The sequence below is a fragment of the Coptis chinensis genome, chromosome 8 (assembly GCF_015680905.1).
Source record: "Coptis chinensis isolate HL-2020 chromosome 8, ASM1568090v1, whole genome shotgun sequence".
Lineage (NCBI taxonomy): Eukaryota > Viridiplantae > Streptophyta > Magnoliopsida > Ranunculales > Ranunculaceae > Coptis > Coptis chinensis.
Genome location: NC_141463.1, coordinates 11,175,505 through 11,192,668, shown reverse-complemented (window position 1 = coordinate 11,192,668; position 17,164 = coordinate 11,175,505). Strand labels below are relative to the sequence as shown.

Here is a 17,164-nt window from a genome sequence, read left to right as displayed (position 1 = left end):
CGAAACTAGATGCAAATGCATTGAACTAACCTCAAAGAATAACTAACGGAAAATCTGAAACTGGATGGAAATGCATTGAACTAACCTCAAAGAATAATTAACATAAAACCGAAAACTAGGTGCAAATGCATTTAACTAACCTCATAGAATAATTGACGAGAAATCATAAACTGGATGCAATAACATTTAACTAATCTTAAAGCATAGTTGTATTATATGTGGTGGGAATTTCACGACAATATAAATCAAATAATTAAATAAAATCTTCAAATTAACTTAACGGGTTTTTGGCTCCTGAATATCCAATTGACTAATTAATTCTTTTGTATTTGGTGTTTATCATATTTCTTTTTGTATGATTAGGAATGTATTGCTATTCAAGTAGCTTCAATATGATCCATGTCTTATTGGGCATTCTCACAAAACTTCAATAAAAATTTTATTATTAAACAACAAAATGATGTTGAAGGGCCAATTTTATTAGGGGTGGGCTCTTTCTTTTTATGGAGAGAGGAGTTTTCACGTTGTAAAAAATTAGGACGAATGATGTATAGTTGCAAATATATTTAAAAATATTTTCATATAACGGTACCCGTTTGTAGTACTAGCTAACACGTTAATAGTACTTGATCTTAGTATGAGTGAGATTACAATTTTAGTAATACATATTTTTCTTCCCACTAAATTTGGTAGTTGTATAATTTGCTAATTGGAATGCTATTGCAAAATGCAGTGTCACTAAATATTTATAGTTTTATTTTGTTGGTGATTAAAAGTTTTTTTTTTAGTTTATGTGATGGTTTTAGGGATCATATCATACTATTGAAATGACTCCTCACATGTCATTTCAATGTATTTTTATAAGTTTTCGATGATCCCAAATAGTTAAAATCATACATAACTATAATATTATCATTTGATAACTAATAGAAACATTTGTGAATTTGATTTTTATTGCTATTTATTGCAGATACACTACAGGAGAATCTACGTACACAGTTGACTATTATAAAAAAATATAAAGATGGAATTTCAAACGGGATCGTTACCAAAAGTCCAACATAGATAGTCTTACTTAGAGAACAAATAATCCAAACTCACTCACTCTCTTTATAAAAAGTCTGAAAGTACTGATAGAAAGACGATTATGACAATAAACAGGATTAATGCACTATAAATATGCAAAAACTGTAAATACACGCTATCGTGTGTAGCAGTTCAACTCAATCTTGAAAGATGAAATGGTACACGTTCGTAGGACGGGTTCGAAAACTAGTACAATTACATATACCTAAAGAGGGCATGGATTTTGGTTTGCGCTGGTCATCATTAATATTTTGGATCGTAATTAGAATATCAACAAATCCCATAGATTAGTTGATCGGAGTTCATTAATTATCAGACCCAGACTAGTTTGGTTTAACACAAACAAGGTACTTACATTATCACCTAATAAAAAAAAAAGTACTTACAATCTTATCTTTTGCAGGATAAACATTTTTTTTTAAAAATAGATTTCAATAGATACAAAAGTCAATCAATTAATCAAATGTGATAAAAAAAAATTCTCTCAAAATCTGGATTCATTCAACTCAAATATATATTTGTACCTAAACAAGTTCCATGAGGGGGACAATGTATGTTAAGTTGGACAATGTCAAAAAATTGGATCGATCTAAAAATCGAGTTGCATGAGGGGGAATCTTCATGAAGCATGATGAGAGCCAATTATTTAAATCATCAAAAGCAATCATAGAAACAACACAACAAGACACAGATACATGGACGGAGCTGTGTATCTAATTCAAAAAAGAGTCAAATAATGACACCCACCGGGCTACATGGGACTATTTCGGTGTTCAACCCTACAACACCAGGTTGTTGAGGTGGTGGACCGTGGACCTTTTGATAATTTGCTTACCTCTATAATTTCATTATCCCACGTGTCATTCAAAGTGTTGTGTAATGAACAATAGATTGCCACATTGCCAACCTCTGTCTTTTATCTCTACATTTGATAACATTTCACAAGCATGAATTACTTCGTCCCAAATTAAATGAAAGCTACACAGACAAGAATTCTTAAATTTGCAAAACATTTGATGGACTGAAATCAGAAATTTAAACTAATTAATATATACAATTTACACAAATGATACTTTTCAATACTTAGGTACTTTGGAGTAGTATTTAGAAATCGAAGTTTCAAGTCTTCCAATAAAATATGTCTACAGTTCTACACATCCATCATATGTTTTTGATAGGTACTTTTACTACTTAGGACATCTCTAATGGGGGGTGTAAAATTACATCTCCACCTAGGCTCCACGTAGGTGCCATTAGGATTTTACACCTCTAATTGTATATTATTATATAGCTTATAAATATCTATACTCTATACTCTCCAATGGAGAAGTGTAAAAAAAATAGATTTTAAACTCGGACGTCACTTTAAAGTGACGTCCCTCTTTAATTTAAACTGGGACGTCACTTAAAGTAACGTTCGAGTTAAAAAATTACTTTAAAATTAGAAAGGGACGTTACTCCAAGTGACATCCGAAAATTATTTCACTCAAACGTCAGTTCGAGTGTCGCCCGGGCTTTTTATTAACTAATAGCGAGAGGGGAAATTCATCACCCTCTCTATTAGCTAATACACTATTACCTACGGTATAGCACCCCCATTGGAGAGAACTTTTTTATATTTTGGGTGTAAAATTTCCACTCTATACGGTTTACACCCCCCATTGGAGATGCCCTTAGTAATAAAATATACAATATTACAGTAGTGGTATCAGTATTCAATAACACACCTCGATCTCCTAATTTCTAGTGTTGTTTAGCTGCTTTTGTAGAGCATGGCAAAAAATACTGCCTTTAAATTGTTATATAAACTTAGAGGTTCGATACTGATTACTGTAGTAAATACCCAAAGATTTTACCAACTACAATAGAACCGTAATAATTTAATACGTGATAAATTAATTATGACACTTAAATAATAAAATTTGCTGGTCCTGATTTGGGCCAGCGGACTAAATTAATAATTTCGCTAAATTTATAAGATAATAAATTTCAAAACAATCTATAGAGTTTAGTGGAGCCTATTTATTATATAAACTGATAAAAAAAATATATAGAAATGAAACAAAATATTATGTCTTTTTAAAATATGGGCCCAGTGTTACTTGTCTTGTGGTGAAATTTAAGTCAAGCTGGATCTTAAATGACAAGGATCATGATCACTTTGATACATAGCTATTTCCTAAAACATTAAAACATAAGAGAACAAGTTCTTAAAGTACAATGAAATATATATATATATATATATATATATATATGAATCTTTAACACCGTAGAAAATATTTCTATAATCAACTTTGAAAATTCATAAATATTTGGATAAATTAATAATATTTTTTTTTTGTGGAAATATAACCATTAATTAAAATCCCACTTAATTAATAGATTTTGTCTAGTCTCAAAGGTATTAAATTATCGAGGTTCTACTATAACAATTTTTGCCTTGACACGGTTTTGTATATAATAGGCGTACAAAAAATAATAGTTCAATATACCGAAGGAAATCCATATTTCATATTGTTGCCTTGATGTGGAAGTACCCAATGTTCATGATTTCAAACGGAATCTCATAATTCCGTCTGATATTTTGGTTTTTGAAAAAAAAAATGAAAAGGGATCAAAACTTCAATATAGAGTTGAAAGTTACTAATTTTGAAATATGTTCGGAATAATTGGAATCAGGCAGGATTCGGGTTTTTCAATAATTCGGAATTCAGAGGATTTTCGAAATCTCAAACTATGGGAGTACCAACACCTAGAATTTGTATTACATTACATTCTTGATTCTGGCTTAAGTAGATTCAAGCATATTACAAAATATCCCGATATATCACGATATTTGGGGATATCTATCCATATTTCAGAAAAAGATATATAAATATCACGATATGTTTAGAGATATATACGACTATAAATATCAGTGATATTTCGATAATATTTGCGATATTTGTAATATTTGGAGATATTTTGCGATATTTGGAGATATTTGGTGATATTTTGTATATATAACAATTTTATTTAATATTTATCATTATATTTCAAATAAATATAAATAATGTATCATGATATATCAAAAAATATCTACAATATCTATGATATTTGTCGATATTTTGGATATATTCACAATATTTGAATGTAAAATAATGTCAAATATCCCCAAAGAAAGAGATATATCCACGATACATATCCAAAAATTGAGTATCGATAAATACCCATATCATTATGTTTTGTACTATGGATTCAAGTACAAATACAATATATGGAGAGCTGAAATGCTAAATGCAACTCTTGTGACGTACGTCTATGATATGATTGGTTGTCGGTGCATGTAACAATGTAGGTGTATATAGGCTGAACCTAAAGATCTTATATTATCCATCGAAATCGATGAGCCGTTCATTGCCTCTATGATTGGTTAAAGTTGGTCTTTTTAAACTTTTGCCTTTAAGACTTTATTGTTGTGAGAGGTGGGTGAGATCACCATGTAAAGAGCGGCAAAGTGAAACACTCCTTCTGGTACGTTTATTCCCGTTTGTTTTATTCTACACTACACCAAAAGCTCATGTTGGAATTCACAATCGCGATGTACAATACCAAAAGCTCATGTAAAGAGGTGGTCACGTGGATGAAATTTTGAAGATTTGAAATATTGCAAAAAAAAATTGAAATTCGTGGCAAACAGCCAAACACTAGACACTACATTTCTACAATACCAAAATATAAAGTGATTTTTTCGCTCCCAACGATATTTCCTCCTAGGACTCTATAAAAATAATAATTGGGCATACTTTACATGTGTAGGAAATTTAGAGAGAATGATGTTGTAACTGAGTTCGAATGGTCGAACTGCCTACGTATCCAGTTCGTTGACGAATTGGAATGTCAGTTCGTAGTTCGTATTAAAATTTGGTGATCGAATGATCGATGGTGAATTGAGAAGATGGAGAGTGGAGAAGAAGCATAGAATTCTCCTCTCCCTTGTTAGAGAGTGGAGAGGAAATAGATAGAATTCTCTCCCCTCTTTGGTGCTCCATTCATATCCATTGAATGAGATCCACTTTTGGTGCTCCATTCATTGATGATATTTAGTATTGCATTAATAGTTATGCATGTATTTATGTTCATTTTGTAACCATTTGGTAACTCATGACTCTTGAGGTGACCAATTGAAATGATCCAATAAGTTAGTCTCAAGATATGATTAATGACAATGACACGTGTCGCAAATATATTGATGACAATATATGTCCCTCACATGCTCCAAGTCTAATAAAAAAGGCAACACATGTCTATAATATTTTGAAATCCAACTACCCATAACTGCCCTTTTCTTAGAGTTACCAATTTGCCATCGTCAAAATTTAAAGAGAAAATTTAAAATATTTGTTGAAAAAAACAGGAAATAATCTTTCAAATGTGTTTTTTTTTTCATCTTCTATGTCGTCTCGTGAATAGAGTGATTCCCTATAAATCTCTTTTTTACTGGGGCTCAAATGATAACTATTGAATTTTTTGATTAAATAAAAAAACTAAATAAGAAATTGTTGACCAATATTATAAGGGTAAAATCGGAAGTGCAAATCTAAAGAAATATGTTGCTAGCTGGATCTTTCATATAGTTGGCAGGTATTACTTCTTGAATGGGCATGGAGCCCTTGGAGGGAATATCATTGGGAGCAAAAAAACACTCCAATATATATATATATATATATATATATATATATATATATATATATATAAATATATTATATATTTCATAAACTTCGTACTACACTTTTTGTTTGCGCCCCAATCACCTTTTTAGTGACAACACTGTACATGATATGCTAGTAACCCTACTATACAGGGTAGCTCAATCCATTTGGGGATCCTAAACGAAATTCGAAAATGAGCATTCTACCATTGATTACACTCACTTTTTGCATGAGAAATTAAATGTTTTTTTGTTAGAGAAGTGAGGGAAACCCTGTGTTTGCTCGAGAATGTAATTGCATTTTCTTGTGTTCAATTCAATTAATGTTTTTTTCAAATGCTATTATATACTAGTATATAGCCCATGCCCAAAACACTGTTTCAAATTAAGCCCAACCCCAACTAACCGAATGATAAAAGCCCAGCCCACAAAACATCTATTATTGACCAAATCAACAATGATCCACTACTCTTTCAAATTAACATTGTAAACTGCACATACCCTATAAGACTTTGGATCTGTCATGTCACAACTTATGAAATACAATGGTAGCCGCCGGATGGGGACCTGCGGCCCCCTCACCAAGCCTTTTTATTAGATAAATGTTTTTAACTATTATAAAAAATAAAATAAAATAAAAAATGAATTCCAAACTACTGAAACTAGTGTGGACTGAGTTGGGGCCACTTTGGATTGATGGGGCCTAAGCAGCTGCCTATTCTGCTATAGGGTTGAGCCGACCCTGCTACTGTATATGTAGATGGTGTAGTGATAGCTCTAGAATGTCATCATACATTTTTTTTTTGCACATTAAAATGATGAAATGCACTGTAATTAAGCTCTAAGCAGTATGCACTTATGCACTAGAGTGCTGCTGACTTTATACGGTTGGCTGCCAATGCCCAATAGACAATAGTACTATATATATATATATATAAAGCCCGACTCCTAAAAAGACCTTAAATAAGGACCTTAAATAAGTACCAAATCTAAAACACCCACAACTTCACCTACAAAATGATTTAAAACCTAATCTTTTGTGCATATGATCTACTAACCATAAATAACATCTCTACAAAAATTCAACTCGTTTGACAATTTTTAACATTGGCAAAAGATGATTGCAAAAACTAGACATTTCTGGACCTTTATATATATTTTCAAAAGTGGAAAACAATTTTATCTAAGTTAGAGGATATCAAACGAGTTGAATTTTTGTAGAGATGTTCTTTTTATGGTTAGTAGATCATATGCACAAAAGATTAGTTTTTAAATCATTTTGTAGAAAAGTTATGCATGTTTTAGATTTGGTACTTATTTAAGGTCTTTTAGATTTATATATATATATATATATATATATATATATATATATATATATATATATATATATATATATATATATATATATATATATATGGTCCATTTTCTAACATAGTACTGTCAATGGGGTGTTATGCCCGTATAACACCTCAAAAACCAAAATGTTCAATTAGGTTGCTAGAAGGCTCCTAAATTTGGCCGATGTGATAAATCCAGTCAAATTTGTGGTATTGTCTAGTAGCTGCCATAATATGTTTTGGAAAATGGACGACACAGTTTCTGCCGTCCGTGTGGGGACGGATGGCAGAAACTGTGTCATTTGTCCAAAAAAAAAAATTCAATTTAAGTTTGCAACTAATGGACGGACGATATAAAATGTGCCGCCTGTATCCCTTTAACACCTCCATCTTCAACGCTTCTATTGGAACTGATTTTAAGTTTTTTACCTCTCAAATTTAATTGGACAATAAAAAATGCTAAAAATCGTACGTACTATAGCAGCCCATTATAGCAGTTCTCCATTGGACTTACTCTAATAATGCCAATAACCCAATACAGCCATACGAATTATTGCTTGATATATGAAGTTTAGTTCCAAATACAAAATCCTGAATTTTATTGTCCATAGTTTCGATTCTAAAATGTGCATTTAGCAGTCACTTTAGCACGTACTAATCGAGATCAAACGGTGTGACAAATTGACAATTTGATATTTCTCTTGTTGAAATTTTGAAATTAGACTATGGTCTTATATGTCGCAATATATATGCCAATTTCCACTCATTAAAATCTCGACCTCAAAAACATGGCACTTTGTTGTTCTGTTTTTTCAGCTCACGTGGAATTACGTATGACATCATTCATGGTGGTGAAAACAAAACCCGAGGCGCAATAGTAGTTTTTGGATTACTTAGCCAAGCCAATATAGCAGTACTTTTTATACAGCCTGTAATGAACAAAGGCCAGGTTGGCTTGTGACCATCATCACTTCATTCAAAATGCATCTATGCAACGACAAATTACTACATCGTACATACTACACAACAACTCCCTATAAAATTGTAGCACCTCTCGATCCTCACTCGGCAGTGCAAATATGGGCATATGCAGCTCTTCTGCTTCCACTTCTATTGCAACAGCTAAATTAGTATTTCAAGATGGAAAGCTTCAAGAGTATGCATATCCCGTGAAGGTTTCACAAGTGTTACAAAAATATCCAAGTTACTTCATATGCAACTCTGATGAAATGGAGTTTGATGATTTTATATCTGCTATCAGTGCTGATGAAGTGCTCCAATCGGGTCAGCTATATTTTGCATTGCCTTTAGGTAGATTGAAATATCCACTTCAAGCTGAAGATATGGCTGCATTGGCTGTTAAAGCAAGTTTGGCACTTAACAAGAGTACTGGCGGTGCATGTGTAACCAAGGGAGTGGTTCCTATTGGATTTTCAGCGAATGAGAGAACGACAATGCGGCAACGACAAGTGGACAACACGAATGGTGGTGATGTAGATAATAGAGTGGTGGTGAGGAGAAGAACCAAAGGTGGTAGTGGTGGTAGAGGGCGTAGTTTTTCGTCTGACTTGAGTGCTATTGAAGAATAGGGTAATGTAGGCCAACTAAGCTAGAAAAATTTAATGGATGTGTTGGATGTAAATATATAATGCAGTTTTTGAGAGATTAGTGGGAGTTGTTACTTATTAATTAGTATACCATTTATCATTTCGCATTATGAATTGATTACAAAGCACGTTGTGCCATTCTTTTTCCAGTTTACATTCATGCACGAATTAATTAAACTTAACAATCATAAAGAAATAATCAGAATAATTGGTGTGTTCTGCACTTCTACTAAACTAAGTTGAATTAAGATCGATAATGAAGGACAGCTAAGCTAGAAAGTTGGATGGGGTGGGGTACTTTGTGTAAGGAATCCAATTCCTTGGGTACTAACGTTTGTTGTTTAGTAGTTATCTATAGCATTTCGTGATTTGAAACTAAAGTGTGCTGTGCCAATTTCATCGCTATTGTTCATGCATGATCGAACTGGAACCAATTAATTCGGCAGTATACCTACTAGTCTACTAACAAATAATGTCGGTTTATAAGGCATACAATTATGTTTACCAGCTCTTGCAGTATTAATGTACCAAATTTAGAACGTACTGTCGAATTTTGTCACGTACAGCAGCGTATTATACAAAAAAGAAAAAGGTGTATTGTTAATTTGTTACATCAATTTGGATAAAGTTCATGATTAAATGAACAGAGAGGACTTGATAGGAATTGAGTACGACTTTGAACTAACACGTACTTTGAAACATGATCGATTCCAATAAAAAAAAAACATGATCGATACAATCATACAAGGACCGGCCATGCATTACATAATCGCTTAATTGGGTCAATTAGCTAGGTTCGAAATATTGATACCCTTGTATCAATCGGGTTTCTTAAGCCGCGAGCTCCCGTATATCAATATATTTAATTTGACATAAACCTAGCTTTAAATAAGTGGTAAAAATGTTAAGGGGGTGTTTGAATCTTATTTATTTATTGCCTTTGAAAAAATAAATGTGTTTGGTTTCTATTTAAAAAAAAAAGTTTTTCATCCAAAAAATACTTTTTGGTCCCAAAAACTTGTTTTATGATAATTAGGTAAAACTTGTTTTTTAAGTTAAAAAACTATTTTTCTTTGAAGTTTTATGATAATTAAGTAAAACTTGTTTTTCAAGTTAAAAAACTATTTTTCTTTGAAGTAAACACTTTGGTTGCTAAAGGCAAATGAACTCCTAGATGTTTTAGACTTTAGTGATTTATGCCACAATATGCCAAAATATATCGAGAAACATAGTGTGAAATTTGATTTGATAAAATAGTTTTTAAGAAAAATCACAACCAAACATGTCTATTGAAAAACTGTTTTTAGAATAAATACTTTTTCATAAAAATGTTTTTTAAGAAAAAATAATTTTTTGAAAAAATGATAACCAAATACCCACTAAGGTTTTGTCGTAATACCAAAGTATGTTTTGGATCTTTTTCTTATCTAAAAAATTATGGATGTTTTGATTAAGGGATATTGTGTGACCATGACGGGTGTAGATCTTATAAATTTAGTTTAGGAGGAAGGTGGAATAGAATGAAATCAAATGGGGATGCATGGCATATTGGCATCATGGCAGCGAAAATGCAGGTGACACAGCCAGATACTATGGCGTCATCTTTGGTAGTGAGGGGGAAAAGAGGACAAAGAGATGAGATATTCCAACAGGAAGCCAGAACTCATCAGAATTCAGAATTCAGGACATAAGATGGTCTGATGGAGAATACAGCTGGTGGCCTGGTGGGTAGAGAGAGAGGGAGGGAGGGAAATAGTCAAGAATCCTAAGTTGCTTTGTATGGTAGTGATGACATGTTGGCAGCCAGGCAATCGGGTTTTTCAGATCAGAAATCACAATCTGACTGACATTCGTTGGATCATTTTGGTGTTTTTATAGTAAAGGATATGCGTACTGGACTACTGGTAAATGAGCACGCTTACACAATAGTAGAAATGTGCTAGTTGTATGAGACTCTCATGCCAACAGCTGTTTTCAATAAGTTTAATTATTGATCATGATTTCCAGTACGTGGTGATTCTTGAGTGGGTTGTTAAGTTGCCCGGCTTGCCCCACAATCTCGAATTCTTGATTTGCATCCATCAGAGTATCAAAGATTCAAGACTGGTCCACAGCAAATTAGAAAATGTCAATGATATCCACTGACATTTTGATATATATAATTGAAAAAACATCGGATCAAAATAATCAAATATATCAGTCAGTCGAGGGCTCGAGGCTAATCAAAATTGAGAAACTAGGAAAAATAGAAAATATCATTAAAGATATATCGGAAAAGTTCATATCATACCTCTGAATTTTCAATGTACGTGTATATTGATGTGTTATGAGGTGCCAGCATGGACACATTGCATGGACGAGTCACCAACCAAGATGGCTTTTTCTGATGGCCACTGATTTATCACAACAAATTAACAGCAATGCCACTATGCCAGTAAGTAAGTGAGTATGGAATTGAACGACATCAGGTAAGGTGTTGCAATCTAACAAACGTATAATATGGTCTCTATAGGCTATACATTTATGTTTGAGAGGTGGTTATTCAAAAGTTTTGAGAGCGATGATTCTCCTAGCTGGGGCCTAGGAGTGCTTTTGTAGTTTTATGTGTTTTTTAAGTTTTTGCGATCAAAAGTTTGGCGCTTTACTTGTAAAGTTGCAGATTCCATTGATCCACTACACCAATTCTTGAGTTCATGGTTGTGAGCCACTGTTTTCTTTTTTTCTTCTTGAAAATAAAGTTCGAAGTGAACTTATTTGATTGATGGAGTAGTCTTGGTTCCTGAACCAAACACTGCCGTCAATATCACCAAATTTGTGAACCGACTGTCCATTTGCATCATGAAAGTGACCAAGTTGCTAGCTGCGCTATAACGCTAATACTCTATAAGCATCAAGCATGCATAGTAGCAATGCAGAGGATCTGTATTTTACTTACGGATTTTCTAAACATAATGATCCGATCATATTCGTCTTTATATTTGAATTTGACATCACATTTGTATTTTTAAATATTATGTACTTTCTTTATCATGAATATTGAATTAGCCCTATACCAAAAGTGAGCTAGCCTTGCCCTCAATTTTTCAAGCACAGATTTAGACTCATACACATAAATCCAAAAGTGAGCTGGGCTGGCCCTCAATTTTTCAAGCACAAATTTAGACTCAAACACATAAATTGAATAGGAATTTCGGGTTCAGTGGGTTCAGTACCAAGTACCAAGTGAGCAGTAATTTTGGTTGTAGGACAAAAATGGGTTGACGTCGGCAACTATCATTAATAATTTCGGTTTAAGGACGAATTAAACGGACTCACGTTTTCATATGTGATTTTGTATTTATATATGTGATTTTGTATTTACACGGTATTTTTCGCAATTGAAGAAGTTTGTAAATTTGTATGACATATGTGAATACAAATTTACATTACTAACATCAGCCCGTGACCAAAATTTCCAGCCATACCTACCTAAAACTGTAATTCCCAGCCAATTTTGTACTATGGGCTTGATCACTATTTTTCAAGATCGAAGACGTGTACAATGGCCAACTATTTTCAGAGCTCTAAACAGACTTATTACCTTATTGGGTCGATTGTCAATGAGCTAAAGAAGTGCCTACTCAAAATTTTGTGTAGTTATAACTTGGGTTATTTAGGCTTTGGTCTTACTATTAATAGTGAAATTAGGCTTTGGTCCTATTTTTTAAATTTATTAGGCTTTGGCCCTATTTTTTTCCTTGACTGTGAGTCAATATAGTTGACCCTGGTCAAGTTGTTTGTTATTTCAAAATGGCCACAATACCCCTCCTTGTGCATGTCACGTGTTTTTATGTTGACGTTTTCAGTTCGCCACGTGTCGATATAGGGTTTTGTTACAGAGAACTAAAAAATTAGACTGTCAATTTGTTGTTGTGCGCATCTCGAAGAGTTGGTGAATAAGGAGGGTAAATTTGAAAAGTAAGACCAAAGCCTAATTTCACTATTAATAGTAGGACCAAAGCCTAAATAACCCCTCTTAAAACCCCAATAAGTCAATGATCAAATCAAACAAGCACTTGATTGACAACGTTTGATATTAAAAATTCAGTAATAAATGGGAGAGAGTAAAAAGAGACCAGATTGGTGCAGCATCATTCAAGGTCCAAGTACTTGACAGCAACGAGTTGATTAGAAGGGAGATAGATCGATCTGAAAACAGTAGCAGCACTGTCACCGTATCCAATCTCTTCTAATAACTTGTAATCATTTGAATTCCCCGAGTAACTTGTCTTTCTGTTACCACCCATCCTTCTTTTGTTTCAACTAGTAGCTAGATTATGGGCTATTGATTTATGATTAAATGTGTGCTGTAAATATGGGACAATTCGGTGTTGAAGTCTGCTAAGTTGTTATGTTTGTATTTACATTATGTAATTCAATTAAATTAATTGTGTCAGAAGATTTTTTAACAAGATTTGTACAGTAAAAAGAAAAAATGAGAAAGCTAAAGGTTCTCTGAATCTGAAGATAGATTGAATAACATCTTCCTATTAATAGACTAAAAAAGTTAGGGTTATTTAGGCTTTGGTTCTACAATTAATAGCGAAATTAGGCTTTGGTCATACACTGAAGAGTAATGTTGCTATTTTGAAAATACAAACAGATTGAAGCAGATTGACCAAGGTCAACTATTTTGACTCACAATCAACAAACAGAAGTAGGACCAAAGCCTAATAAATTTGAAAAGTAGGACCAAAGTCTAATTTCGCTATTAATAGTATGACCAAAGCCTAAATAACCCTTATAACTTATAAACTGCAACCATCCTACTCAAATACATACAATTTCCATAATTCAATTGTAATTACATGTTTTTTTTTGCTTGGTAATGTGAAAATATATTAAAGAAAAAACAAAAGAATGGTTTTGAAAGCTTGCCAGAGCAATTTCTTAGTTACAAGTTCATAACTATCCATAGATATCTCTAGGAGGTACTAACATATTCTACTGAATTGCTCAAATAGGCATTCCAAGGAGGCACTGACATATTCTACTAAATTGCTAAAATGGGCATTCCCATTTGAGTAGCCATATCCCAATGCCAAAAGGCACTGGATTCCCAAACACTGCTCTGTCGATGTTGAGCTTCATGATGTCTGGTTATGGAGGAATCCAAACATAAGTTTTCAGTTGAGGTGCTTGTTTGGGTCTTGGAGTTACTGCCCAGTTCGTCAAAACTAGTGTTTCCCAGTTGTTGTTCCCATTGCAAGCTTACTCCAGTGATGGGTGCATATGATTTGAGCTCTAACAAACTGTTTACATGTTAAAGACCCAATAATTTAGAACACGACGTTTTAGAAAGACCGAAAAGGGCTATGTGATTATTCCGTTTCTCCATAGCACTGAATGACTGAAAATGACTACATAGGTGGCATCCATGCACGACGTCATTTTAATTGGTTCACTTCACAATCGCTTGGCTAGTAAGCAACAACCTCCTCTCATTTATATAAACAGGTTTTACTTTTTCAAGAAATGAAGTTTATTTACATTTTTGGCTTGATTTAATTTCAACTTTATTTTCTAACACATTACCAATTTACCATTCAAACTTCAAAGAGTTTACAGAGTCGATTGCTGCAATTTTTTTTTTTTTTTTTTTATAAATTAGAAATAGGTTAGAGTGTTTCTAGGTGGTGTTCACAAATTTGCACCAGTTGAAGTGGCATGCCATATCCGCATTCTTGGAAGCAAATTCACAAACAAGAATGGCAATCAACAATTTATGTGAATGAATTTGCCACCATTTAGAGTTGATTTTTCGGGTTATTTCGGCAATTTGGTATTTGCTACCACCTAGAGATGTGCTTAGTACTTGGGTTGAGATTATTGGCCAAAGGTTTTGTTGGGGCCAGACTATGCTCAGCTGGCAGGCTCAGTTAACCATATTAAGGTGAGACACCTACGTTGGTCCAAGATGGACATTTTCACTGGACTTGACAGTGGAAAGATCCAAATCAGACCCGGCCCACCGGCCGGCCCCCCAGTCGATTTTTCAGCGAAGGAGTCTTGGAATTCACCCCGAGAAAGCACATCACATGGGCACATGCAAATGCTGAAAGTCAACACCCTCACGTGCCGTGGTCTAGGAATGCAGTCAATTACCTAATTAATTAAAATCAGTTTTCAGAACTGTCGAGGTGCGATATATGGCAATTAAAATCGGTGATTAATCAGTCCTTTAATTTAATCGGTTATATTGAATGTATATAATTGACATTTTCAAAATATATAATAGTATAATATTTCTAAATAGCTATATGAGATACAATAAAAAATATCAAATTCTCATAATCACATCTAACTAATTTAATTTTGGAGTATTAAATTAAATTTTTAAAAAAATAAAGGAAGAGAGAAACGATAATATATATTAGAGAGATAATACAATAATTTGTATATTTAACTTTTGTTAAGGCGGAGAAAATAAGTAAACTCTCAGTTTTGTATGTTGATTATGTTCTATTATTAATACAATTTAAAATTCCAGTTTGTTAATTTCATGTATTTTTTTAGGTCAAGAACCGATATTTTTTTTCTTTTAGCGAGAAATTAATTATGTTGGCCGATTAATTAATCAATTCGGTGATTAAATCGGGTTGGTGAGAAAAGTTTAAAAATCTGTAAAAACTAATCGGATAAGCGATATGCAACTATTAATTGTCGAGATGATCTGATAGCATAGTCAATTACTTCTTCGTTATAGATTTTGTTAAGACTCCCAATGCCCCACTGCCCGCGAGAACATGCCCGTGGTAATTTCTTGAGATTGTACACATGTTACAAACTTACAATCATCGAGTCACCGAGCACCATCAAGTATTTAGGAGATTACATAATTCACCGTTTCACATCTAAAATACTTTAAAGAAATTCTTGTGCACCTAGTTATCTAACAGTAGATTGAGTAGTCTCCCAGACCATTGTCTTTATTGTATCTTTCATTTTAATGTGTTTTAATATTTTTTATGTAACTCTTTTAGCCTCTTTGTCAACCATTTTATTTTGAATTACGGAATTGTTCCCATATCCATTTTAGATTAAATTATAAAACACCCAATCAAAATATTAAAGTAAATTTGTAATAATAATAAAGACAATTATGTCATTTAAACTCAACACACTTTTTCCACACCAAATAACAACTACTAAACATCATGTGCGGAGCACATGCATCATGCTAGTTATTAATAATGTCAATCATACTCAACTTTCGAAATTCTTGTGCACCTAGCCACCTATGCACAATCAACAGTGTAGATTGAGTAGTCTCCCAGACCATTGTCTTTATTGTATCTTTCATTTTAATGTGTTTGGGAACTTTATAATGATACATTTTTCACAAGTTCCAAGGGTGTAAATACAATCTCACGGCTTTAGCACCAGGTAGCTTTGTCTTATAATTCTCCATTTTTATTACGAAATTAATTACACCGATTTTCATAGTTCACTGGCCCTTAATTAATTGGTAATTTAGAGACTATAAATTGGACTAACCAGAACAACAACTTGAGATACAATCATACAATATAGAAATGGATTCATTCATGCCATTGCCAATATCACACCTCTTGCTCACACTAATGGCTCTAACCTCCCGTTCTTCCTTATTGTAATTAGGAGAAACCAAAACGCCCCTTTTTGGGGCATTATTGGTCTAATACCTCCTGACCGGAGGCATAGTGCCATTGCACCCAGTGACCCTACTCATACCAAACCAAATGCTACATCACAATTTCTCCTTGCTCATAACAAAGCAAGAAGTGAAGTTGGAGTTGGTCCACTACAATGGAGCAAGAAGCTAGCAATGGATACAAGCCTACTTGTAAGGTACCAAAGAGACAAGAAAAGTTGTTAGTTTGCTGATATGAGTTCAACGAAGTATGGAATGAACCAGTTGTGGGCTAGTGGAATTCCGGTGACACCACAAGCAGCGGTGGAACCATGGGTGGAGAAGAAGAAGTATTATAATCACGTGAACAACACTTGGATAAGATCAAGCATTTTTCAGCATAACTGTGGTGTATATAAACAGGTTGTTTGGAGGAACTCCACAGAGGTTGGATGTGCACAGGCTAAATGTTCTCAGGATCATGTTACTCTTACAATATGTTTGTATTATCCACCTGGTAATGTAATTGGACAAAAACCATACTAGCTAATTTAGACTCTTAGATCAGAGCTTTAATCGCCATGAAATTTTGCAGTTTGTCCTTCAATAAAACTATATATCTGTATTCTCTTTCATTTAGTTTCTGCATGTCTGTAATTTCAAAACCTAGAACTTTCTATATCATCTGATGGTATGAACAAATTGTTTTCTTATATGCCATTTTGGTGTTTGTCCATATTTCTGGGAAGAAGTCCTTGGTACTGTGTTAAACTCTTGAATGGAGGTTGTCCAG

The 17,164-nt window shown here is 33.4% G+C and overlaps 1 protein-coding gene and 1 pseudogene across 1 annotated transcript; both read left to right on the top strand.

The window, feature by feature from the left end:
• The first annotated feature begins 8,022 nt into the window (after nucleotides 1–8,022).
• LOC147479932 (uncharacterized) lies at nucleotides 8,023–8,858 on the top strand. Its single transcript, XM_086577260.1, has one exon. It carries the CDS (start codon nucleotides 8,193–8,195, stop codon nucleotides 8,700–8,702), a length of 510 nt encoding a protein of 169 aa, XP_086433386.1. The 5' UTR covers nucleotides 8,023–8,192; the 3' UTR covers nucleotides 8,703–8,858.
• Nucleotides 8,859–14,617: 5,759 nt separating this feature from the next.
• On the top strand, nucleotides 14,618–17,084 carry LOC147479931 (STS14 protein pseudogene; annotated as a pseudogene).
• Nucleotides 17,085–17,164: the final 80 nt, after the last annotated feature.

Bases quoted from the DNA above. Each gene is read 5' to 3' on its own strand.
- LOC147479932 (XM_086577260.1), top strand. From the start codon at position 8,193: ATGGGCATATGCAGCTCTTCTGCTTCCACTTCTATTGCAACAGCTAAA.